Raw genomic sequence first — 26,414 nt, 5'->3', positions numbered from 1 at the left:
TCATATGAAATTATTAATTTTTAATTAAATAAAAATAAAAAAATAATAATTTTGTTATAAAATAAATTTGTCGTTTGTTGCAAAAAAAAAAAAATAATAAAAAAAAAAAAAATAATAAAAATTAAAAATAGATTAAAAGAATATAAAAAGAATGATGGTTTATTAAACACACCCACACACCATTATATGATTACCAAAAAAAAATAAGTTTTTTTTTTTTAATTTTTTCAAAAATATTTTTTATTTTTTTTTTAAAAATTTTAAAGTTTCTTTTTTTTTTCTTTCTGTAATCAAAAAAAAAAAAAAAACATAAAAATTAAAGGTTACTTACCACACACCCAAAAAATACACACAGATATACAAATAAATAAACAAATATCAACACAGATATAATTGACAATATACATAAAAAAAAAAAAAAATAATAAATAATAAATGAATAATAATAATAAAATGGATTTAAATTTAATTAAAAGATATATAGAAAATGATTTACCCGATGATAAAGAACAATTAATTGGTTACTATACACAATTAAAACAAATTTTAAATGTATTAAGTGATCAAAAACAACAACAAATAAATGGCACCAATAATAATAATTTTGTTTCAGTAAATTTTGAAATTATCGAATCAATTGAAGAAAAGATGAAAACTATAGAGAGCACATTCAACGATGTTTTAAATTTATCAGAAAATTCACCACCATCACCAATGTTCATTTCAAATAATGCTGGTAATGAAATTTCATCTCACCAACCACAATCTGGTATAGTTATTGATGGAAATAATAAAACAAATGTTACCGCCGAGATTTTAGTCGACAACAACCACCAACAACAACAACAAAAGGAACAACAACAGGTACAACAACAAGTACAACCACAACATCAAGTTCAACAAAATTCAGAATTAACAGATGAACAAAAGCAAGCAATTTCAAGAAATCAACAAGTTGTTCAACAAGCAATTTCCAATATGGAAGTTAAAAAGAGAAGCTCAAGCCATCGTCATTCAGGTCCACCTGAAATTCCTCCAGAAGAAATTAAATTTGATTCCAGAACAGATTTATTAGGTGGTGGTGCATATGGTAAAGTATATAAAGCTACATGTAGAGGAAAAAAAGTTGCTGTAAAAGTACCAAAGAAACAAACTTTAAGTGAATCTGAATTAAAATCATTTAAAAATGAAGTCGATATTATGAGGTAAGCAAATACCACCGCTACTCATTAACAACACCATAAAACAGTTTATTAACACTTTTATTTTTATTATTATAGAAATATTTTTCATCCAAATGTTGTATTATTTTTAGGTGCATGCACAAAACCAGGAAAAGTTATGATTGTTTCGGAATTAATGCAAACAGATTTAGAGAAATATATTCACTCAGATAATCCACCACCATTTTATCAAAGAATGAAAATGTGTTTAGATGCATCTCTAGGTATTAATTGGCTTCATGGTATTTGTAATGTTATTCACAGAGATTTAAAACTTGCAAATTTAATGATTAGCAAAGATAAAACTGTAAAGATTGGTGATTTTGGTTTCAGTCAGGTTATTAAAACAGGTACAACACTTTCAGATCAAAAAGGTCCAAAAGGTACAGCATTATATATGGCACCAGAAGTTATGATGAAACAAGAATTTAATGAAAAAGCAGATGTTTATAGTTTTGGTTTAATTCTTTATGAAATGGCAACATGCGAAGAACTTTTCCCAGAATACTCTGAAATCGATCCATTTTATGATGCAATTTGTAATAAAAAAATTCGTCCAATTATTCCATCTGAATATCCAGTCTCTCTAAAATCACTAATCAGTAGATGCTGGGATCATGACCCAAATAAAAGACCATCATTTAATGAAATCACCCAAAGAATGGAAGATGTTCTTGTTGATGTAGCCATCTCGAACGAAGCTGCAGCTAGATTTTGGAAGAATAATTTAACAAAGAGTGAACCAGATACCGTTAAATGGAGCGAATTTGTCACAAAACTCTCTCATGCTACCTCGGTTCAATTAGCACCATTAAGAGCCCTCAAAAAATATTTTTGCAATACCTCTCTAGATGAAAATATCTCTATCGAGAAGTTTGACATGATGAACAAATGGTTTGGAAACTTTTTTGACGAAAAAGTAGGCCCATCCATTATCAACGAAATGATTGGATTATTAGATCAACAGTGGTTCCACGATATCACAAGAGATACCTCTGAAAAGAGATTACGTGGTAGAAGTGACGGAACATTTTTAATTCGTCTCAGCAGTAACGATCCAGTAAACACACCTTTTACAATCTCAAAAAACAAAAACTCAAAACCTGTTCATAAACGTGTTTCTCGTGATTATGTCGCTGCATCGCAAGAATACCCATTAGGCTATAAAATTTCTGTTCCTTTGGATGGCAATGTTTTAACTTTTAACTCAATTATTACAATGGTAAGGAAATTACGTGAAATTGGTAATCTTGGTAATGCTTGTCCACCTTCCGAAATTAATGTACCATACATATTTGATTAATTTAATTATAAATAGTAATAATAAAAATAAATATTTTTTTTTTTTTTAAATATTTAACCTTTTGATTTTTATTTTATCAAATAATATTTTATTATTTTTTGAAATCAAACTTTTTTGAAAATTTTCGATTAAAATATTATTTGTGTTATTTATTTAAAATCAAATCAAAATATTAAACTTAAATTTAATTCTAATTTATATAATTTAAAAATAATTTAAATTTAAAATTTTTTTTTAAGTTTTCTATTTTTAAAATAAAAAATGCCCTACTCAAAAAAAAAAAAAATTTGTTTTTTAAATTTTTTTTCCATAAATTTTTTTTAAAAAAAATTATTTAATCCCTTTATTTTCAAAAACCAACAAAAATGAAGTTTTTAAAATATTTATTTGTTTTTACCTCGTTAATATCACTTATTAATTCACAATCCTCACCCAGTAACTGTAAATTTGATGGAGTTGATTTTAGCTTTTTAACAAACTCCACAGGATATTCGAGTACAGATTCAAGTAACCAATATACATATTATTTTAATATTTGTAATTTATCTTCAAAATGCAATACATTAAATTCCGGCCACATTGTTGCCTGTCAAGTTAAAGGCACTAGTAATCCAACTCCAGTTGGCTTTATTGGTCAGGGTTACTTCTCTGGTTCTAAAAAGTCCGCCAATTTAAGATATAATACAAACACAAATCCATGCAGTGGTGGTGCATTTAGAAGTTTTAATATAGTCATGGAACCAGGAAATAGTACAGGTGTTACAGTTTCCCAAATCTTTGAAGTTTCAAAATGTAGTTATGAAGTTCACCTTACCTATCCACAAGGAAATAACAATAATAACAATACCAAAGTTACCTGTGAAAACGATGGAAATGGATTAACTATTAATAGCCTTGCTGGTATTAGTTGCAAATCGTATGGTCCAACAACTTGTGTTGATAATATTAGTGGGTCTACATGTGAAACAAGTTATATAAATGGTGAAATTAAATGCACAACCAATTCAAAAGGACCAAACTCAATGACTTGCACTAGTGAACAATTGGAATGCACATCAAGTAATATGACATGTTTATTAAAAAAAAATAGATCTTTTTGGGTAAATGGGGAACATTCTAGCGAAAAACTAGTCACAATGGAGAATTAAAAATAAAACACCATCAACTTCATCATTGATGATGTGATAAAAAAAATTTTTAAAATTTAAAATTATTTATTTTTATTTATTTCTTATTTATAAACTTTTGTTTCTTTCCTTCAAATCCAGCACGTTTTAAGCCACCTCCGTTGTTATTGTTGTTGGTTGGTTTCTTCTTTTTGATACCCATTTTTCTTTCTTTCTTCTCCTTTATTTTAGCTTGGATGTTTGCTTCACGTTTGGCAATACGTTGTTTTAATCTTTCGTCTTTTTCTTTCTTTCTTTGAACCCATTCACGAGCACTCTTGAGTTTTGTTTTTTCGACTTTTTTAATTGATTTTCTTAAGAGAGATGGATCATCCTTAACTTTGATCCCTTGAACTTTATCAAATGCTGAACCCCAACGAATTGCATCTGCTGCCTCTTGTAACTCTTTACTGGCACCTTTCTTTTTGGCATTTTGTAAAATTTTTTCTTTTTCTTCAGCCTTTTCTAATAACTCTTTTTTACTTGTTTTTCTACCTTTATTTAATAAATAAGTTGGAATTGCTTTACCACTGCTAAAATCAAATGTGCTAAATTGTAAATCCTCCTCTTGTTTCTTTCTATTTTCTTTATTTAAATTTTTATTATTTATTAAATCCATTTCGGAACCTGACTCTGAGTTTAAATCATAATCATCATAATCTGCATTACTTTGTTTTTCTTCCTCTTCCTCTTCTTCTTCTGAAACGTCATCTTCATCAATATTATTTTCATCGCTGCCATATTCTTCACCCTCTTCCTCTTCTTCCAATGGTCTTTTATTATTTTGGTTTTTATTATTGGTGTTTGCAGATTTATTATTTACAGATGATTTATTAGATACAATATCTTTTTTATTTCCTTCGTTGTCTTTTAATCTTTTATTTGGTTGGTCTTTATTACCCTGTCTTTTTAATTTCATTTCTGATAATTGTTGTTGAAGTAATTTTTTTAAATCCTCTTTATTTTGTGATGATAATGATTGTTGTGGTGCTACATTTTTATTTAATTTATTTTCATTGATTTTTGATGCCTCTTCGAATGATAATGTTGTTGTTGTGGTGGTAGTGGTAGTAGTAGTTGTGGTAGTAGTTGAACTTGATCTTCTTGGTGGTGTTGCTGCTGAGCTAACTCTATTTGAAAATGATGCTGACTCTGATGCTTTTGGATCTCTGACGATATTAAACATTGAACTCATCCCTAAATAATTTTTTGTTAGATATTAATATATGTTTTATTATCATCATTATTATTATTATTGATATCATAATGACTACTCACAATTAGAGGTTTCCTTTAATCTACTTGAGACACTCATTTTTTTTTATTGTTATGATAATTAATATTTTATTTATTTTGAAACAAAACCTATTGCTAAATTACAAATAAAAATAAAAAATATATAAAATATATAAAAAAAAAAAATAAAAAAAAAGTAATTCGTTTTTTTATAAAAATTTTTTTTTAAAAAATAAAAATAAATAAATATTAAAAAAAAATTAAAATTTTTTTTTATAATTTAAATAATTTTTTTTTTATTATAATATCTTAGTTATTGTTGATTCTTAATTTAAATATTATTATAATAAACATTTAATTTTTTTTCCTACATTTTTATTATTTTTTCTAACATATATAAAATTCTTGTATCAATATTATATTTATTATAAATACAACCTGAATGTTTTGAACCACTTTCTATAAAATAATAGTATAAAAAGAAACAGATTGTACTATTTTTAATTTAACTTGCTTAATTATAAAAAAAATTAATAACTGCATTATTTTAAATAATTTAGATTCATTTAAAAAAACTAGATGCAAATGGGGTGTATAATAATAAAAACCACCAATCTACAAACAGTGATTATTTTGTTTTTTTTTACTTTTTTTTTTAATTTAAATTAACACCTTATTATTTTTTTTTTTTACTTCAAAATCATTTATTTATTTATTCACTCACTCTTCTTTAGTTATACAAATAATTTATAATAAAATGTCAAATTCTGAATTTGAACTTGTACTGAAAAAAGAATTTATCAATTTTTTAACAAAAGTTGTAAAAATAATGGGAGATGAAGTTTCACATCTCGAGAAAGAAATAATAATTCAAGTATCAAAAATCGAGGCAACTCAAAACAGAATGAAACTCATTACCCAGAACATTGTATTTATTGAAACAAAAAGAACAAAAATGGAGGAAGTTTTAGGTAACTGTAAGTAACCATTAAAATATTTATTTAAATTTTTCATCTATTAACTTTTTTTATTTTTTTTACCACAGTACAAGCCTCATCAGAAAAAGAAAAATCAATCATTGAAAGCTTGGATAGGGAAATGGATCAATTAAGAGGAGAAGCAATGAGAATTGAATCAGAAATTAGAGCTCAAAGAGCGGCTGTTGATTCATTTGGTCCTTTTAAGTTTTTAGCTGAAGGTAAATTAAAAAAATATTATAAATTTTTTATAAGCTCTAATTTTTTTATTTTTTTTTTTAATTAAGCTGCTATGGCTCTTATTAATGAACTAACTGGGGACTTAAAAAATGCCTACAATAGACTCGAGCAATACAGAGATAGATACAACCAACTTGGTCGTTACTTTCAAGAGTCGATGGAGAAAGAAAGAGAATATAGTGAAGCCATAAGAAATATATATGAAGAAAAGAAAAAACTAGATTATGAACAAAATGATTGTGAGATGTACATTAAAGAACTAGGAAGAGATAAAACCAAACAAGAGGATTTTAAGCTTGATCTTCAACAATTCAAAACAAAATCACAATCATTACTCGATACCCTCAACCTCAACCTCGAGTTTTCTGATGACATGCTCAACACCAAACAAGAGTTAATAAAGCAAATCGTGGATGCATACTCATCCCATAAAAGAGTACCACCACAAGAGTTATTTGAAATCTCCTCAAGCACCACCGTAAATTCAGTTTATAGAATTAGTTCACTTTAATAATAATTAATAAATTATAGTTTTTTTAAAATACTATATAGTTTTATGTTAAAAAAAAAAACCAATAAAAATAATTTGTTTTCTTTTTATTTTATTTTTAATATAGCATTATTATTTTTACTTTATAAATATATTATTTTTTTATTTTTTGTTTTTTATATAAGTTGATTAAAAAGTGAAAATGCTATTTTCTTGATAACCTAATGATGTTAAATGACCAGTCATGGCTTTATTCATCATTGGTGGACCGCACATTACAACCATAGTATCGTCTGATGGAGCTGGTAATTTAGATTGAATAACTTCTTGGGAAACAAAACCAACACCTTGGTTCCAACCCTTTGGTGGATTATTGAGAACATAGTAAACATTGAAATTTGAGTGTTTTTCAGCTAATTCATCTAATTCTTTCTTGAGGAGGATATCTTCTTCGGTGATATTACCAAAGACTAAAGAGATTTGAGTTTTGTCTTCTGGGTTCTTAAGGATGGCTTTGATGACTTGTAACATTGGAGTAATACCTGTACCACCAGCTAACATACCGATATGTTTACGCATGTTGGCAGTGTAGTTGAATTTACCTTTTGGACCTTTAACTTCGATGGAATCACCAATAAACATATTATCGACGTAACCTGACATGGCACCCTTTTCATAAACTTTAATTAAAAGATCAAAGTAACCTCTTTCTTCATCTGATGAAATTGGTGTGTATGGACGGTAGACTTCTTTACCACCAACGACTGCTCTTAATGAAATGTGTTGACCAATTGGGAGACCTAAAATATCATTTTCGTTTGGTAAAGCGAATCTAAAAATTCTAGTATTATGATTAACAATGAATTTTTCTTTTAATTGGAATTTTTTATATTCGTTTGGATCAAGTGCGACTGAACCTGTTTCGTTTGATTTCTTTTCGTCACCTTTATTACTTGATGACATGAAAACATATACAACACCTGCCAAAACTATAGTTCCAACTGCTAAAATAAATTCAAAAGTTTGCATTTTCTTTTTTAATTCTAAAATTTTAATAATAATAATAAATATAAAGTTAATAACTTTTTAGCTTTATAATAGAAATAATAATATTTTTTTTCTATCTATTGTGCAGTAGTTTTATTGGTGTGTGTGTGTGAGTTTATTTTTTTTTTTTTTTTTGTTTCTATTTTCTTATTTTTTTTATTAAAAATTAATTAGAAAAAAAATCTATTAATTTTTTAAAATTTAAAAGTATTGGTGCTAAATGTTGAATGTAGATGATGTGGTGGGCTGTTGTTATTGTTGTGTTGTATATAAAAAAAAAGGAATTAAAAAAAAAAATGTGTGGGGGGTTTGAGTTTTTTATTTATGTGGTGTTTTTTATTAATTTAGTTTTATAAACGAATTTTTTGTATTATTTTTACTGCTACAAATAGAAATCTAGTTATATAGATAAAACCTATAAAAATATAACATACAATCAGCTTTTATTGCCAAATTGTGAAAAAAAAATTAAAAAAAAAAAAAAAAATTATTATTGTTCATAAAAAATAAAAAAAAAAAATTTTAAAAAAAATAAAAAATAAAATAAAATAAAAAATTTTGATATTCCAATGAGTTCTATAAGTTTAATTTTTATCTTTTATAATTATAAACTAACTATAACAATTATTAGTTAAGTTTTAATTTTATTCTTGGATGTAAAAAAAAAAATATTTAAAAAAAAAAATAAAAATATTTAAAAATATTTAAAATTTGATTTATTATATTTGTTTATGGTTGTGTTTTTTTTTTTTTTTTTACGATAAAATAAAAATTTAATTTTTTAGAAAAATAAACGAATAAAAATGATCACAAACCTTGTGTATTAAACATGATTAAATCAAAAATTAATCATAAAAAGATAAAAAATAAAACAAAAAAAAAAAAAAGAAATTTTTTTTAAGGAAACCAAAAAAAAAAAAAAAATAAAAAAAAAAAAAAATTATTTAGTTTTTAAAAAAATATTTTTAAAAAAAACATTGTATTTCTTGCAGGTTCGATTAATAAAAATATCTTAATTAAGGGTTTGGATTTTTGCTCCTTTAAAAGATTTTAATTAAAAAATCAAGTATATTTGATTTTATAAATATATTATGTTAATAAATTTTTATATGTGTTATATATTATATATTATTATTTATATTTATGGTTTGTAGATATCGCAGAATAAAAGTATTTAACTTATAGGTATGAGTGGTGTTAAAAAACACCTTTATAATTAATTAAATTAAAATTTTTTTTTTCTTTTTGTTTGGCTTCACAACCAATTTTTTTTTTAAAAAAAAAAAAGAGAAATCAGAAAGTTTACTTTTTGGCTGGAGCTTTTCTGGCTGCTGGTTTGCCAGCTGCTTTCTTGGTTGGAGCGGCAGTTGGTTTTTTGGCAGCATTCTTTTTGGCAGCAGCGGCAGCTGGTTTTTTAGTAACTCTTCTGGCAGCTGGTTTCTTTGGAGCGGCTGTTTCGGCTGGTTTTTTGGCAGCTGGTTTTTTAGAAACTGGTTTCTTAACAACAGCGGTAGCAGCAGCTGGTTTTTTGGTAGCAGCACCACCTTCAGATTTGTGGGCTTTTTTACCTTCTTCAGAGAGTTTGTAACTGGCTTTAATTTGAACTAAAACACCGTCTTTGAGTAAACGTTTGAGGGCAAGTCTTAATTGTCTCTTGAAATTTTCTGAATCACCAACATTGTAGTTATTTTCAATGTATTTAATGATAGCTGGTTGAGATGAACCGAAACGTTCTTTGAGAGCAGCAATAGCATGTGAAATCATAACTTGATAGGTTGGATGATTTGGTTTTGGTTTAGTGGTTGTGGTTTTTTTGGTGGTGGAAGCAGCTTTTGGACCCATTTTAAAAAGAAAAAATTATTATTATTATTTAAAATAACTTAAAAAAGTTTGGTAAAGGTTTGTTTGTTATTTGTGGAAAAAAATTAATTTAATTTAATAAAATGTTGTTTTAATATAAATAAAATATATTGAGGCTGTATTTAATAACACAAAACAATTAATTTTATTCGATATGTATACAAGTGAGAGAATGTTAAATAAAATAAAAAAAAAAAAAAAATTTTAAAAAAATTTGAAAAAAAAATTTTTATTTTTTTTTTTTTGGTGTGTTAATTTTTTAAAAAATTCACTTTTTGTGCTGTTTTTTAATAATAAAAAATTTTTCCTAGTGGATTTTTTAAAATTTAATTTTATTTTTGTGCTTGGCGCCTTTCTAATACTTTACAAAACTATTAAAATTTAAATTTGAAAAAATGAGGTTTGTTAACGGTTTAAAGTGCACAATGAAATTCTCTGATTAAAACTCAAATTATATTTTATTTTTTGTCCTATTTAAATATAGCTGTTAAAAAACCAATTTGGTATATTTAAATTATTTTAAAAAAAAAAAATTATTTTAGGATTATTATTTCTATATTTAAATTTACCAATTTTATAGAAATATTATTTTCAAATAAATAATATATTTTATTTTAGTGAATGTTATTAAATGATAGTTATGATTACTGTGGAACATAACATTGTAATATTTTTTTTCTTTATTTATTATATTAATAAAAAAAATAAATAAAAAAAAAATTATAAAATATTTATATATATATTTTTATTTATATTTATTTCCAAATATTTATTTGTTATTTATTTTATAACTAGTTTGTTATGTATTAGTAGACTAGTTCAAAAAATAAATATTATAAATAAATTTTTTAGAAAAAAATAAAATATATATATTACGAAAAACAAATAAAAAATTTTTTTAATTTTTTTTTTTTCATTTTTTTTATTGAATTTTCTTTAAAATTAAATTTAACTAAAACTATTAAAATCAATAGAACTAAATAAATCTATTTTATTTATTTGATATTTTCAAGCTTATTTGGCTATTTTTAAATAAAATTATAAAAATTTATAAATAAAAATATACTATATAAAAATTATAGTTTTTATTTTTTTTATTTTCTAATAATATAAATAAAATTATTTATCTTTCTAAAATTTCATAAAAAAAAAAAATATTGAACCCCACCCACACGCCTTTTAAAAATGGTTATTTGTTTATTAAAATTGGGTTCATATTGGGATTTTTATTATTATTATAATGTCAAAATATATATACATAATATATAATTATTTTTTATAACTGCATTAAAATCTTGATACATTATTTTTTTTTATTTTTATGTCCAAAGTAAACAACTCAATATGGTACTATTCATACAAAAGAATAGAGTATTTACTTTATATATTGGAATATTAAAGTATTAATTTTTAAAATAATTTATCTATTAAAAGAAATTATGTGTACAAAAAAAAAAATTTTAAAAAAAACAAAAAAAAATTAAAAATTTTTAAAAATTTTTATATGTTAAAAAAAAATATATATTTGTAAATAATAAATTATAAATAATTATTACATTTTAATATTGGACTTCAATTTTGGATATATTGATTTGAAACTTAATTTAGAATCTATTTGAGCTTGAATTGACATCAAGTCTTTGTTTTATAAAAATTTATTGAAATTGCAATATTTATTACTAAAAAAAATAATTTATTAATAAAATATAATAAGAATAATTAGTTTAAATATTGAGTTTTTGGTTGAGAGGTGGTATTTTTTTCAAATTCATGAATTAAAATCATCATTTATTAATTCTACTCATAATAAATTTATTTTTTTAAAAAATAAAACAAATAATAAAAAATTAAAAAAAAAATAGAAAAATATTAATAAAATTATTTTTTTTAAAAAAAATTATTAAATATTTAAATATAGTACAGGTTTTTATCATATTGTATAAAAATTATAAAATTAGTGTATATAAATTACAAATGCAATGTTATTTCATTTTATGCTTTTTTTATACCCTTGGAATAAAATAATCAATAAAAAGTACAATTTTAAAAAAATTATATGAGAAAATTTTTTTTAAAAAATTTAATATGGTAAGTTTATATTTTTTATTTTTTTAAGTAAATAATAAAGTTTTAAAATTCTTTTATAAATTTATTATATACTAAATGGAAATTATCTATTGATTCATACTATTTTAATAATAGGTTTTGCTACATTATTGAAAGAAATAATTAATAATATTGAATTTATTTAATATTTTTAATTTTTTCAAAATGAAAATGACCATTAAAAAATTCCAACCAAGTGTAGGATCAAAATAACGAAAATATTCTATGTTATAAAATTATTTTGGAACTAAAATTTCAAGTTTTGTTCAAATGTTATTTTATTTTAAATTTTCTTTTAAATTTTTAATATTGATATTTTTATATAATAAATATAAAGAAGGGACCAAATCCAAGAATTATTACCGTTCAAATATAAAAATAAAATGGATAAATTGATTTACTCATTTTCAGGAGATACTGATAGAAATAAAAAAAAAAAAAAAAAAAAACCCAAAAAAAAAAAAAAAAAAAAAAAAAAAAAAAATTATAAAAAATGAAGTAATAATAATTTAATATTTCATTGTTTAAAAATACTATTTTATTTAAAGAATATTACTATGGTATAAAAAAATAAAAAAATATATATTTATATATCTTCTTTTTTTTATTTTTTTATTTTTTAAATTTTTTATTTTATTTTGTTTTTTTTAAATTTTTTTTAAATTTTAAAAATTAATTTATAAGACACAAACAAGATTTAGATGGAGGATAAAAATGATTTGTTTTTAAATTCTATTTTCAAAAATATATATCTACGAAATAAAATATTTTATTATTTAAGATTATTTACTTTTCACGATACACCAATACAATATAATTATTTAATAGATAATTTTTGTAATAATACTTTTAACACTAATAATAATAATTATAATAATCATTACAATTACAGTAATAATAATAATAAAAAATTAAAAAATTATCAATATTCAAAATATTTAAAATCAATTTATATTCATTTTCATAAAGATGTTCAAATTGGAAAATTATTTAAAGAAATTAAAGAATGCCCAAATATAGATACACTAGAGATCAGCTCGTATTCATTCGATTATAAAGAGGATATTTTTAAAGACTGTATCGATTCACTCCCATCATCTATAAAAACATTAAAGCTTTTCAAGTATTTTGGAACACCAATCAATCCAACATACATAAAGCATTTTAAAATCATTTTTTTATCAACTTTAATAACACCAAATACATTTGGAGCAGGTTTAACATCTTTGTATATATATTTGTCACAATATGAAATAAACTTTGAATACCTACCTCAAACGCTTTTGACCCTTAGCATTGATTGTTTGGGTAAATCAAAAATTCGGCCAAATAGTTTACCAAATTCAATTACGTCGCTTTGTTTAAAAACTGATTTTAATCAAGTTTTGGACGACATCTTACCAACTTCATTAAAGGAACTTTACCTAGGTGCTGATTTTAATAAAGATATAACACCATCTTCATTACCCAAGAATTTACATAAATTTTATTATTTTGGTAAAAGGTTTTCATTCAAATTTTTCGATCAAAATCAAACTATTTCCGAATTGCTAGGTTCCATTCAAGTTCCCGTTGGTCTAATGGATTTCTCAAAATTACTCTCTTTAAAGGGTTTCTCACTTAAGGATTTTAACGAAACTATATACGATATTGAAGATGTTTTTCCAAAATCAATTAAAAGACTAGATTTATTAAATGATAAGAGTTATTTGGCTGATGATTTGGTTTTTTCAGGTTGTTTAAAGAAAGCAAAGGTGCCAATAGTGTCAATTAAAAATTTACCAATTCAAAGTATCAAAAGTTTAACAGTACTATGCAATTTCGATTACAGTCCCCACTCACTGGATAGAAGTGCACCTATAGATGACAGAGTAAAGTTATTTGTAACCGATCAGTTATCACAAATCTTATCGTTTACAGCATTAAAATCACTATCACTAGTGGCTATATCGAATCCAACAGATTTTGATTTAAAAGATTTCATACCACCAACTGTTAAACACCTCGAGTTTCAATTTTTAAACGATAGATCTAAAGAGAATAAAAGTTTAACATATATTATACCAAGTCACATCCAGTCATTCAAAGTTAATCTTTCAGCCAATGGTATCCATCCACTATTCTACCCAGATTCTCTTACTTGCCTAGAGTTGGAATTATATGCAAACATAACTATAAGATCGTCAATGCTACCAAAATTCATTAAAACTCTAGTCATAAAATCAAGCTTTACAACATTATTCGAATTACCTTTACCACCTACATTAGAGTTATTAATACTCCACAATAATCAAAATTTACTCAAATATCCCGATTTATTCAATCAGTTATTTGATCTTGGTATTTTAAAATTGGTAGATTTGAACAAAAACAAATCAGCATTGAGATATATCAAAAAATTACGTTTTAAAAATTAAAAAAAACTTTATAATAATTAAAACAATAGAAGTAATAGTAGTAATAATAAAAGGAATTGAAAATTTAAATCAAGTTTAAGAATGTTCCATTAATGAGAGGTATTTTTTTATTGGTCCAAAAATGAAAGAAATAATAATTATAAAAAGAAAAGAAAAAGAAAAAGAAAAAGAAAAAGAAAAAGAGAAAAAGAAAGATAAAGAAATAAAAAAAGAAATAAAAAAAGAAGAAGAAGAACAACAGATTTTTAAAAGAAAAAGACATGAAACTGATTTAAATGAAGATGATGAATCTGAAGATTAACCAGTTGACATAAAATTTATCAAATCAAAAGATTATATAAGAAAAAATATAAAAAAATTTATTAAAAATTTTGTTACAGGTTATCATGAAGAGATAAATTGTGATATTGATGGTATGATAATAGATATTTCTCATAAAGGTCAAAGCTGTTCTTGTAAGTTAGTTTCATTTAAAAGAGATACTGCCACATATTTATTTTCCATGCAACATGATAAAAATATCACCACACTTAGCTTTAAAACAAAATAAAATTTTTTTTATAAAATATTTAAACTATTTTTTTTATTTTTCTTTTGTTTTAAAAATATAAACTGTTTCCTAAAATTATATAATTTTAGGAAACAGTTTATATTTTTCCAAGTCTTTTTTTAATATGGAGCATTTTTAGGAAACAGTTTATATTTTTCTAAGTCTTTTTTTTTACATATTAATTTTTATATGTATTTTTAGGAAACAGTTTTTTACATATAAAAATTAATATGGAGTTTTAGGAAACAGTTCATATTTTTCTAAGTCTTTTTTTTACATATTAATTTTTATATGTAAAAAAATTTTTAAGTTTTTATTTTAATTTTTTTTCAGATCATTATTTTTATTTTTTATTTTGCAATAAAATGTCCATAATAAATGAAAAAATTATTTTTTATAATAATTGTATGGCTGATATAGAGTCAAAAGAAAATTGTTTAATATTAAAAGAGGAGGATATTATAAATGGCCATCTAAAAACTTATAAAAAAGAAGAAAATAAAGTAAATCAAATTGTATTTTATTCATCTTTTAATATGACAAATGGTATTTATAATATTTGTAAAAAAATATTTTCTGATATGGATACAATTATCATGATGGTGGATAGTTTTCATATTAAAAAAATAAATAATAATACAATTTTTATATTTGAAAATTTTAGCAAAATCATTAACGAAGAAAAGCTTACATAATTTAATTTATAAAAAAACTAAAGAAAAATAAATGTCCAATTATAATTATTTTAAATCTTTTATATAATACAAAAATTTATTTTACATTTTCAAATATAAATTAATATTTAATTAAATTCAAACCTAAATTAATTTATTTAATTTACAAAAATTCTTAAAAGCAAATTTTTTTTTTTTTTTATTTTCTAAAATTTTTATTTTTTTAAATTTTTTTAAATTTTTTTTTCAATATTTTCTTTTTTTTTTATTTTTATTTTTTTCATATTTATTAAAATATCATTTTATATATTTATATATAAAATTAATTATAATCAGATTAATAAAAAATGAGTAGAATGAATGATGAAGTTATGGAAGTATGTATCAGTAATAGGGACAGTTTAAATAATAGCAATAATCAGGTTGATATCAATGTTCAAATATTCATAAATAACTAATATAATTTTTTTTTTTATATATACACTTAGGATAAACCAGAGGATATTAATGATTATGAAAAAGGTCCACTTTCAATCTTAATGGACAGTGTAAATAATAATACTCAAGTTTTAATCAATGTTAGAAATAATAAAAAACTTTTAGGTAGAGTCAGAGCTTTTGATCGTCATTGTAATATGGTTTTAGAAAATGTAATTATCAAATAATTTAACAAGAACAACAACAATAATAACAATAATCATTAAAAAACAATAATACTATAGTTATTTTATAATAAATATGAATAGACACACTAATTTTTTAATCAATATTTTTTTATTTATTTTAGGTTAAAGAAATTTGGACAGAAGTACCAAAAACTGCTAAAGGTAAAAAGAAAGCGAAACCAATTAATAAAGATCGTTTCATTAGTAAAATGTTTTTAAGAGGTGATTCAGTTATTTTAGTTTTAAAAAATCCTTTAGGCGCACCACCACAAACCGTTTAAACCCACTCAAAAAAAAAAAAAAAAAAGTATAAAAATAAAAAAAAATATAAAAACAAAATTTCATAAAAAAATAGTAAATAATTTAACTATATTTATTCCTTGTACATCATCTGATTAATTTACCTCTTTTGTAATTGATCACCCATTTCCCTCTTTTTTAATTTTTTTTTTTAATTTTTTTTTTTTTATTTTTATTTTTTAATTTTTTTTTTAAAAATTTCATTTTTTTTTTTAAATTCATACATTCTTTCATTCATTTATTCGCCACCCATTCACCCATTCATCACCCATACACTACCCATTCACCACTAATTATTCTTTACCTCATTTTGTTTTATGTTGTGGTTTATATTTATATTTTAAAATAAAACTTATTTCTTTTTTAAAGCAACATTAAATAATGGGATCTTATATACAAGATCTGGGTGATGTTAAACCATTTGGTTTATCATATTTAAATAATAATGAGAATAATAATGACAAAAATATCAATATAAACAATAATATATCATATCAATATTATTATTTACAAAATCCGCTAAAATCATGTTTTAATGAAAACGAAATTATTTCCAACGAAAAAGAAGAGGGGAATGAAGAAGAGGAGGAGGAGTTAATTTTTTTAAATAATAATTTTTCAGAAGAGCATCAATTATTTTGGTATAATAACACAGTTGTATGGAGTTCACAGTTATCCATAAAGAAGAAATTTACACTACCATTGCTCTTATCATCAATGATTTACCCAAATATCAATAATGCAATATGGTCACACTTCCCATTTTTAAAGAGTCTTTCAACAGAGAAGCAAATAAGCACAGCATCGAAAATTACAGCAACACCACCTACAGATAGTCCAACTACAACATCAAATTTAAATAACATTGATGATTATTATAAATATTTATGTATATTACATAGTCAAGGATTGAATATTTACAATTCAATCGGTAATAGTTATCAAATTGTATTACCATGCAAAATTTTAAATATATGGAGCTCAAAATATGGTTTAATATTAGAAAGAGACAGTGGTTTAGATAATATAGCGATGGCCTCAACAAATAAAGATAAAACTGAAATTCCATCAATATTTAGTATTTTAAATCCTTTAGAAGAGTTAAAACCAGTATTATTGCTTTGTGACCAAGAAAATGGTGATCAAGAGTTCTTTTCAGATACCAATCAAACTATTGTATTTTCAAGTAACGATTATCCAATTTTAATAACTTTTTCAAAAGATCAAAATATACATATAATCTATCAAGTTTCTCATTTATCTAGTCAACAACAACAACAACAACAGCAACAACAAAATCAAAATTTCAGTTATATTAATCAAAATAACCAAAATAAAAATTTTATATTTAATAATAATGTATCAGTAAATGATCAAAGTTTTGATTATGGTAATATATCAAGTCAAAAAATTAATAATACCATTAATAATAATAATAATGAAAATAGTTTTAGATTTTTATCGCAATTAAATGAAGATAAAAGTTATATTTTCGAAGATGATTTAGAGTTTATAATCAAAAGTGAAATAATGTTTACTCAAGTATTAAAGGATACCGAAAGATTAAAATCAAAAGAAAAAGCATCATCAATTTTTATAACACTGGACCATAGCCAAAAACCTCTGCTCTGTATTCAAATGGGATCAAATTTACATTGCTATAGTATAATTTTAGAAAATCAGAAACAAGAATCCTTAACCATAAAATTTTCATTCACTATTCCAAATATTAAATCAGCTTCACCAATTTTTATAGACTCATTTTATAATAATAATGAATACTCTGTTCCAAAGGGTATAAACCAACCATATCTACCTCCATTCACCCACATTTTGGTTTTAAATGAAAACTCGAATTCATTATCAGTTTATTGGGGTTCATACAAAATTATAAATAATCTATTATTACAAAATGAAAGCATTGGGCCTCTATACTTAAAAGACCCAGTATTTAACAGAGTTACCATTGTTTACTCTAATAAAAAAGAAATTAGATACAAGGTTTCAATAGGAGATTCATATTTAGTATCATCATGCTTTAGAGCTCTTTCATCATTCATACCGTTGGATTTACTCTCTTTGCTTTATCAAGATTATTTTAATTTCCATAATAGTAGAATAAATAATGGTGACAGTTTTGATGTTTTAGAAGAAAAAGATAAAGAATGGTTATCATTTCAAATTTTAATAATATCATTATTAGAAAATTCAAATAATAATAATAATAATAATAAAGATAATAATTGTAATAATAGCGAGAATAGTAATGATGAAGATGATTGGGAATTTTTATTAAAAAGTAGTTATCATCAAAATTATCAAAAAGGATTATCATTTTTATCAAATATCAATATTCCAGACAGTAAGAATAATAATAGTTTATTCATTAAATCAAATACAACATTTAAATTTAATACAAATCCTACCGAGTTTTTAAAGAATATTTATAAAGTATTAAACTCCTTACATTTACAATATGAGGAATTTAAAATACTTTCATTCAATGTGGATTATCTTAATAGGTTATCAAAGTTTTTAATTCAATTAGGTAGGTTTTATTTAAATTATTTTATTTAAATTTAAATTTTATTATAAAAACTAATTTTTTTTATTTTTTTATTCAGCATTGAAATTAAATTTATTAAATTTTATAGATTATTATTATAGAGATTTCGCAGATTTAATCTATTATGTAAATCAATATAAAGACCAACCAAAATTAATTATAAATAATAATAATAGTTTTAATAATCACCCATTCTCAATTTATAAATTTATATATAGTTCATTTGATAAAAATCAACACCAACAATCATTACCAGAAATTTCAATACTTTTATTAAAATATAATTTTAAATGGATCTATAAAATATTAAAACTATATTCAATAAATAATAATAATAATGAAATATACTATAATATTAAAGAAATTTCAGAAAGATTAATATTAAAGATGGTAAATTTAGAAATTAAATTACAGGATTTAAATGCAATTACATTTGGTTTATCATTACCTCTCAGAGAAGCAATTAGATATTGTAGAAATAACCCACCAACAGATTGGCCATTAAAAGCATACTTATTAATTGGTAGAGAGGAGTTAATTTATAAGTTTAGTCTTGATGATATAAATAGCCAAAAAGATAATTTAAAAATTAATCTTTTGTTAATTTCAGGTGGTAAAAACCAGATATCTTCATCATCATCCTATTCATCATTGCTATCAACATCAATTCAAAACACATCATCAATTCCAGTTTCAGGTTCAGGCAATAGTGGTGCTATCAATAATAATAGTGGACTTCTTAATCATAGAATAGTTCTCAATAGTGCAACTGCCAACGCCGATGACTCATTTGATATTTCAAAGGTATTTAATAGTCAAGATGAATATTATAAAAAGATTACATTTTTACGTTTTGATACCGATCTTAGAATTCATGAAGTTTATCGTATTTTATCTTTTTCAAATAAAATTCAAATTAATCATCCTCAAGAAAATGGTGTTAGTGATCACGATTATTTAACTCAACTTCAATCAAAATTATTATTAACAGTACAGAGAACATTGTCATTACCAGTATGTTTTATTTCTTTTTTTTTTTAAAATTCATAATTACTAATTATTTTCTTTTTTTTTTTTTATATTGTAGATTGGTTATGGTATGGTAACTATTAGATCAGTTAAACCTTTACCAACAGAAACCATTAATATTCCACCAATTATTCTGAATGGTGTAGTTTTAGGTACAAAAACCAATATTTCGTTGGATGCAACTACTTTACCAGAGAATATGATTAACTGGCCAGAATTTCACAATGGTGTTGCAGCAGGTCTAAGAATATCAGCTGACCAAACAGAAATTACAAATACATGGATCATATATAATAGACCAAAACAATTTAATCCATCTTACTCTGGTTTATTAATGGCATTGGGTTTACAAAAACGTCTTTCATCTTTAGCTTTCACTAAATTATTTGAATATTTAGCCAGCGGTCATCAATTAACCAGTGTCGGTCTTTTGTTAGGTATTTCTTGTACTAAAATCGGTACTATGGATATGTCAATTGCAAAAGTGCTTAGTGTCCATATTCAATCATTACACCCACCACTTTCAATTGATTTAGATGTTCCAAGTTATGTTCAAATTGCATCATTAATGGGTATCGGTTTGCTATATCTTGAAACATCAAATAGAAGAATGACCGAGGTATTGTTAATGGAAATTGGTAGAAAACCTACAAATGATAAACAAATGGAACGTGATAGCTATAGTCTTACTGCCGGTATTGCTTTAGGTTTTGTAAATTTAGGTAAAGGTTCAAGTGAGTCCCAAAGTTCATTAAGTGACCTCCAAATTGAAGATAGATTAAGATCATACATTGGTATTAGCCAAGAAGATTCATTTGACCAAATGTCAACATTTTTCAATCAATCTTATTCATATAATAGCTCATCATTCTCTTCGATGAATAGAAATAACCAATTCTTCAACAATACTTATAGAAATAATCAAAATAGTAGCTATAGTGGTAACATTGGAAACAATAGTAGTAATAGCAGCAGAAAATCAAATGTCATTTTAGAAAGCTCAAAACCAAATATTGATATTACAGCTCCAGGTGCAATTTTAGCTTTATCATTTATTTATTTAAAGACAAATAATTCAAAGATTTCAAATTATCTATCAATTCCAGACACATCATTTGGACTTAATTATATCAGACCAGATTTAGTATTATTAAGGGTTTTGGGTAAAAATTTAATTATGTGGGATTCAATTGATACCTCAATGGATTGGATCATGCAATCGACCCCAAGTGTTGTCTCAAAAAGCATCGTTATCGATAAAAATTCAGAAAAAATATTTATTAAATCAAATAATTCAAACTCACCTTCAAATGATTTCGAATCATTTATTTTAATTTTATGTAATACAATTGCAGGTTCAGCTTTATCTATTGGTTTAAAGTAAATATTATAAATCATTGTTAAATATAAAATTTATAAAAAATATTTGTTAACATTGTTTTTTTTCAATAATATAGATTTGCAGGTTCACAGAATGAAAAGGCATATTCAATTTTATTAGATTTAATTCAAATGTTTAGAAAGAGACAGGTTTATTTAAATAAATGTTTATTAAAGAAAAGAATTGAACCAACTAATGATAAAACTATGAGGGTTACAACTGAAACATGTTTGGATGTATGTGTACTTTCATTATCATTAGTTATGGCTGGTTCTGGTCACTTGGAAACATTCAAGCTATTTAGAATGTTAAGATCAAGAGTAGGCAGCGAAGTTTCTTATGGTAATCATATGGCAATTAATATGGCTATTGGTTTCTTGTTTTTAGGTGGAGGCCAATATACACTATCAACCTCGAATATTGCTATTGCTAGTTTGGTTTGCTCGCTCTATCCTAGATTCCCAAGTTCAAGTACTGATAATGATTATCATTTGCAAGCTTTAAGACATTTGTATTTCCTTGCCATAGATCCAAGATGTTTAATTACAAGAGATGTTGATACCTTAGCCCCATGCCATGTACCAATTGAATTAACAATTCATAATAGCAATAGTAGTGATCAAGAGGAAATTTTAAATCTTGTCACACCATGTTTAATCCCAGAGGTTTCAAAAATTAAATCAATTAAAATCAAATCACCAAGATATTGGAATGTTTTTATAAATAGAAATAACCACCATAATCAAAGTAATCTCAAAAACCATCCTGTAATATTTTTAAAAAAGAAGATTGGTCATTTACCATACCACGAAGATCCAGAAGGTTTTAGAAGTCTTTCAAAGAGTTTCCCTAAATCAGAATCGATTGCTCTTTACTCATCATCTAGAGGTTTCCAAAAAAGTAAAGAAGAGTTTTTAAAATCATTTATTTCTGATCCAAATTTATTAGCCTTTGCAAAGCATTTTTGTTCTAATCAGGTATGTATTAATTTATTTTCTTTTAATAAAAAAAAATAATAATTAACCAATTTTTTATCATTTATACAGTTTAGCGAATTTGAAAACTTTAACATTAAAATATTATATGAAAGCTTAATAAAAGACACTCCAGAAGCAATACCTATATTACAATTATTAAATGATATTGGTAATAATTTTGAAAAATATTCAAATTCAAACACAACAATAGTCTTGGATAATCTTAAAATTATTAACAAATTTTATTCAAAGTGGAATGACGGTTACGAATTTTCTCTTCAAGATAACTGGTTAGTCCAATCATCATTCCTAAGCTCAATTTCAACCAAAATCGAAAATTATTTTGACAACGAATTATTAAACGAACCAAATAATAGAAAACTTTTATTAAATTATTTATTAAATGGAGAATTACCCTCAACAAATCAATTTTCGAACTCAACCATTAGGAAATTTATTGCTTTTATCGCTTTTTATAATTTACCAAATCCAAAAGATTTTGAAATATACAAACCTTTATTAACATCACAAACAGTATCATTTTATCAACTTTGGTCAAAATTAAATATTAATTTTAATTCAATTAATAAAATAATTGAAATTATAAATAAATAACAATAAAAAAATAATAATTTAAAATTAATAAATTTAAAAAAAAAAGGGTATTTTATTTTCTTTTTTTAGGAGGAAGAAAAAAAAAATTTTTTTAAATATTATTACAATAATAAAAACATTTGATTGTAATAAACTATTAGTTCCAACCATACATTGATTGAACACTATATTTCGATTATTTATATTATTTTTATATATGGTTATTATTACTATTACTTTTTTTAGTTGATTATATTTTAATAAATATTGTTTGGTTTTTATATTATTATTTGTTATTATTACATAAATACTCCTTTATTAAAAAGATTAATGTCATAGAATTCAGCTTTTATACAGTGATAACTAAAATATTTTCCATTTAATTTTGATTGACATGCAACACACGACGGGGCTTCTTTAAATACAATATATACTCTTACAGTTGATGAATCAGTTTTGATAACCAATTTTTCAATTTCGCCAAATTCATTACATCCAGATCTAATATCCTCTTCGAATGATGGATCGATATCGTCTGGTGAACCTGCATTTCTTAAAACTAAACATTTCTATAAATTTCAAAAGTATATGTTAGTAATTTTGGTATAGTAATTTATTATTTATCAAACTTACATTTTCATTTCCTAATAGTTTTTGGGTAAGTTGAATTCTTTGATCAGAGGTTGTTAGCATTGCTTCACCTTCTAATGAAGTTTTATCAATTGAGCCATTACTGATTGTATTGGCTGATGCACCTTTTGTTGGTCTACCAACCTTCATTGCCCTACCTAATAATTCAAAACCGTTCATAGCTAAAGCATCATCTGCTGATTTTTTATTTTCAAAATCGATAAAACCATAACCTTTATGTTTACCTGTTTCTGTATTTTGCTATAATAATAAAAAATATTAATAGAATGTTTATAATATATATATATATATATATATTTACCATTAAAAAACATGAAATAATTTTACCAAACTGACTAAATATACCTCTAATTTGCTCTTCGGTGACATTCCAATTAATTGATCCAATATAAATTCTATTTGCTTCATTAACGGCTGGTGCAATGGTTTCAGCAGGTGATTTTGGGATATCTGAAGATGAAGAAGATTTCTTTATGTTTGTAGAAGATAGTTGCGAATTTAAAATTGCTAGTTGTTGTTGATGTAGTTGTTGCTGTTGCTGTTGCTGTTGCTGTTGTTGTTGTTGTTGTTGTTGCTGTTGCTGTAATTGTTGCTGTTGTTGTTGCTGTAATACTACTGAGGCCCCAACTCCCTGTTGTCCACCAGCTAAAGGTCTATTAACTTTAATTACTCTTCCTGCCATTACATAATTTGACATACTCTCTATTGCTTTTGTTGCTGAATCTGGTGATTCATATTCGATAAATGCATAACCTTTTGATTTTCCATTTGCGTCTTTTCCTAATAAAATAGATTTAACTGTTCCAAATTGAGAAAATGCCTGTATAATGGCATCCTCTGCTAAACTAAAGTGCAGATTTCCAATATAAACTCTACATTGATCTTGTTGTGCATTTGTAGTTGATGTGGGTGGTGGGGTTGGTGTTGATGGTATATGTACAAATTGTGGTATAAGTTGGTGTGCTATATGTGAATATTGTGGGTGACCTGAAATTGGGTGAACATTCGGAACCATTATAGATGAGATAAATTGACTTTGTGGATAACTAATTGGTGTTTGTTGTGGTTGGCCATATATGATTGGTACTTGCGCTATATTTGTATCTTTTTCTATTGAAAATAAAATGTATTAGTAAACTTTTTTAAAAAATTTTTATAAAAACTAAAATGATATCATACTATCTGATGGTAAATTATCCCAGCCTGATGATCTTTTTTTATTTGGTGTAATACTTCTCGATCTACTTCTATCTCTTCTCTTTCTGTTTGATCTACTGTTTGATCTACTTTTGCTTCTACTCGATCTACGATCTCTTTTTCTCGACCTGCTTCTCGATCTACTCTTACTTCTTGAATTACTTTTTGATCTATCTCTACTATTTCCTCTTGATGAGCTTCTATGCTTTCTATTTTCTCTACTCTTTGACCTGCTTCTTGATCTAGATCTACTATTTCTACTTGATCTTCTACTACTGTATTTTTTAGATGATGATGAAGTTGATGACATTGATGAATTTGAAGTTCTTCTACCACCATCATAGCTACTACGATGGTGGTGGCTGCTACTACCTCCACTACTATATCTATCTCTTTTTCTATCCCTTGATCTCGATCTAGAAGTTGACCTTGATCTTGATCTTGATTTCCTTCTATCTTTATATACATTGCTACTACCGCTATTACTAGTACGTCTTCTTTCTCTTGATCTTGATCTTGATTTCGATTTTGATTTTGATTTTGATCTTGATCTTGATCTTGATTTATTTGTTGGTGAAGTAGTAGGAGTTGACTTATGTTTGCTTCCACTTAATGAATCACTACTACTCTTTCTATATGGTCTATCTCTCGAAGTTGATCTACTTGTATATCTATTACCTCCACCTCTACTATTTGATCTTGATTTTGATCTTGATGTTCTTTCTGATTTCTTAAATGATGATCTTTTAGAATTTTTTGGTGAAGTTTCTCTTGGTTCATTTGTTATAGATGGTGATAAAGATCTTGAACGTGATCTGGAACGTGTATGTTTTTCTTTCTTTTTATTAATATTGCTATTGTTACCATTACTATTGTTATTACTATTACCATTAGTGTTATTATTATTATTGTTATTACTATTATTAATATTATTTTTGCTATTCGCTTCACCATCTCTATTTATTAAAGGCTCATCTTTTAATTCGGGTGATAATAAATGACTTGAGCTACTAACCAGTTGAGTACCATTGGTATCCTCTGTATTAATATTATCAGATTTACTATTTCTCTTCTTTGATGACGAATGGCCTGGAGGTGAATTATTGTTTTCGATTGGAGGTGACATTCTTTCCATTGTTTTTTTTTTTGTATTTTCTTTTTTACAAAAAAAAAAAAGTAGAAGGAATGAAACTATTTAATTTCTTTTTGGGATAATATATATATATTATATTTAAATATAAAACTAACGATTTTATTAACAATTATCCACAAAATGAAAAAAAAAACTAACTATGGTGCCCTTTTTATTTTAAATAATTACAAAAATTTAAAAAAAATTTAAAAAAAAAAAAAATATTAAAAATAATATTTTTTTTTTTTTTAATTTTTTTTTTTTATTTATAGTAAAATCAACCTTTATATGGTCATTACATTAAAGTAAATAAACAACAACAAAAAAAAAAAAATCAAGAAGAAATAGGATAAATTAAAAAAGGAAAAAATAATTAAATAAATTTAAAATAAATATAAAGATATAAATAAAATTATAAATTTAAAAATAATTATAAAGATTGAATATTTACAAAAAATATTTAGAAAACCTAAAAAAAATGAAGATTTTATTTATTTGTTTTTTTTTTTTTTTGTTTTTTTTTTAATTTTATTTATATACAACATTATTAAACCTGTTCTTGAAATTTTTTTTATTTATATTTACAATTTTGATAATTATTTTTTTCTTTTTTTTTTTCTCCAAATTTAATAA

At 24.0% G+C, this 26,414-nt stretch overlaps 12 protein-coding genes across 12 annotated transcripts; 8 read left to right on the top strand and 4 right to left on the bottom strand.

Moving 5' to 3' along the window:
* Positions 1 to 453: 453 nt before the first annotated feature.
* Positions 454 to 2,526, top strand: DICPUDRAFT_148427 (uncharacterized protein; the record flags this gene model as incomplete). The annotated part of the gene is made up of 2 exons (XM_003284597.1): positions 454 to 1,205; positions 1,281 to 2,526. 2 exons carry the CDS (start codon positions 454 to 456, stop codon positions 2,524 to 2,526), a joined length of 1,998 nt encoding a protein of 665 aa, XP_003284645.1.
* A 365-nt stretch (positions 2,527 to 2,891) lies between these two features.
* On the top strand, positions 2,892 to 3,674 carry DICPUDRAFT_28021 (uncharacterized protein; the record flags this gene model as incomplete). Its single annotated transcript, XM_003284596.1, has 1 exon — positions 2,892 to 3,674. The coding sequence occupies one exon, from the start codon at positions 2,892 to 2,894 to the stop codon at positions 3,672 to 3,674; it is 783 nt and encodes a 260-aa protein (XP_003284644.1).
* Positions 3,675 to 3,750: 76 nt separating this feature from the next.
* On the bottom strand, positions 3,751 to 5,007 carry DICPUDRAFT_75590 (uncharacterized protein; the record flags this gene model as incomplete). Its single annotated transcript, XM_003284572.1, has 2 exons — positions 3,751 to 4,889; positions 4,971 to 5,007. The coding sequence occupies 2 exons, from the start codon at positions 5,005 to 5,007 to the stop codon at positions 3,751 to 3,753; spliced, it is 1,176 nt and encodes a 391-aa protein (XP_003284620.1).
* Positions 5,008 to 5,685: 678 nt separating this feature from the next.
* Positions 5,686 to 6,656, top strand: DICPUDRAFT_148424 (uncharacterized protein; the record flags this gene model as incomplete). The annotated part of the gene is made up of 3 exons (XM_003284595.1): positions 5,686 to 5,905; positions 5,974 to 6,126; positions 6,193 to 6,656. The coding sequence occupies 3 exons, from the start codon at positions 5,686 to 5,688 to the stop codon at positions 6,654 to 6,656; spliced, it is 837 nt and encodes a 278-aa protein (XP_003284643.1).
* Positions 6,657 to 6,770: 114 nt separating this feature from the next.
* DICPUDRAFT_91353 (uncharacterized protein) lies at positions 6,771 to 7,768 on the bottom strand. Its single transcript, XM_003284571.1, has one exon. The coding sequence runs from the start codon at positions 7,662 to 7,664 to the stop codon at positions 6,825 to 6,827; it is 840 nt and encodes a 279-aa protein (XP_003284619.1). The 5' UTR covers positions 7,665 to 7,768; the 3' UTR covers positions 6,771 to 6,824.
* A 1,161-nt stretch (positions 7,769 to 8,929) lies between these two features.
* On the bottom strand, positions 8,930 to 9,524 carry DICPUDRAFT_96773 (uncharacterized protein; the record flags this gene model as incomplete). Its single annotated transcript, XM_003284570.1, has 1 exon — positions 8,930 to 9,524. One exon carries the CDS (start codon positions 9,522 to 9,524, stop codon positions 8,985 to 8,987), a length of 540 nt encoding a protein of 179 aa, XP_003284618.1. The 3' UTR covers positions 8,930 to 8,984.
* Positions 9,525 to 12,141: 2,617 nt separating this feature from the next.
* On the top strand, positions 12,142 to 14,065 carry DICPUDRAFT_75586 (uncharacterized protein; the record flags this gene model as incomplete). Its single annotated transcript, XM_003284594.1, has 2 exons — positions 12,142 to 12,146; positions 12,430 to 14,065. The coding sequence occupies 2 exons, from the start codon at positions 12,142 to 12,144 to the stop codon at positions 14,063 to 14,065; spliced, it is 1,641 nt and encodes a 546-aa protein (XP_003284642.1).
* Positions 14,066 to 14,186: 121 nt separating this feature from the next.
* DICPUDRAFT_148420 (uncharacterized protein) lies at positions 14,187 to 14,366 on the top strand (the record flags this gene model as incomplete). Its single annotated transcript, XM_003284593.1, has 1 exon — positions 14,187 to 14,366. The coding sequence occupies one exon, from the start codon at positions 14,187 to 14,189 to the stop codon at positions 14,364 to 14,366; it is 180 nt and encodes a 59-aa protein (XP_003284641.1).
* A 614-nt stretch (positions 14,367 to 14,980) lies between these two features.
* On the top strand, positions 14,981 to 15,310 carry DICPUDRAFT_148419 (uncharacterized protein; the record flags this gene model as incomplete). Its single annotated transcript, XM_003284592.1, has 1 exon — positions 14,981 to 15,310. The coding sequence occupies one exon, from the start codon at positions 14,981 to 14,983 to the stop codon at positions 15,308 to 15,310; it is 330 nt and encodes a 109-aa protein (XP_003284640.1).
* A 326-nt stretch (positions 15,311 to 15,636) lies between these two features.
* DICPUDRAFT_86347 (uncharacterized protein) lies at positions 15,637 to 16,235 on the top strand (the record flags this gene model as incomplete). Its single annotated transcript, XM_003284591.1, has 3 exons — positions 15,637 to 15,666; positions 15,778 to 15,939; positions 16,077 to 16,235. 3 exons carry the CDS (start codon positions 15,637 to 15,639, stop codon positions 16,233 to 16,235), a joined length of 351 nt encoding a protein of 116 aa, XP_003284639.1.
* Positions 16,236 to 16,635: 400 nt separating this feature from the next.
* DICPUDRAFT_148417 (uncharacterized protein) lies at positions 16,636 to 22,822 on the top strand (the record flags this gene model as incomplete). Its single annotated transcript, XM_003284590.1, has 5 exons — positions 16,636 to 18,802; positions 18,909 to 19,834; positions 19,908 to 21,229; positions 21,307 to 22,207; positions 22,277 to 22,822. The coding sequence occupies 5 exons, from the start codon at positions 16,636 to 16,638 to the stop codon at positions 22,820 to 22,822; spliced, it is 5,862 nt and encodes a 1,953-aa protein (XP_003284638.1).
* A 278-nt stretch (positions 22,823 to 23,100) lies between these two features.
* On the bottom strand, positions 23,101 to 25,784 carry DICPUDRAFT_148416 (uncharacterized protein; the record flags this gene model as incomplete). The annotated part of the gene is made up of 4 exons (XM_003284569.1): positions 23,101 to 23,370; positions 23,435 to 23,692; positions 23,754 to 24,562; positions 24,632 to 25,784. 4 exons carry the CDS (start codon positions 25,782 to 25,784, stop codon positions 23,101 to 23,103), a joined length of 2,490 nt encoding a protein of 829 aa, XP_003284617.1.
* Positions 25,785 to 26,414: the final 630 nt, after the last annotated feature.

Source organism: Dictyostelium purpureum (genome assembly GCF_000190715.1).
Source record: "Dictyostelium purpureum unplaced genomic scaffold DICPUscaffold_28, whole genome shotgun sequence".
In the NCBI taxonomy this organism is placed as follows: domain Eukaryota; phylum Evosea; class Eumycetozoa; order Dictyosteliales; family Dictyosteliaceae; genus Dictyostelium; species Dictyostelium purpureum.
The sequence above is the reverse complement of the archived record's forward strand: the minus strand, read 5'-3'. Positions and strand labels throughout refer to the sequence as shown.

Bases quoted from the DNA above. Each gene is read 5' to 3' on its own strand.
- DICPUDRAFT_91353 (XM_003284571.1), bottom strand. From the start codon at position 7,664: ATGCAAACTTTTGAATTTATTTTAGCAGTTGGAACTATAGTTTTGGCA.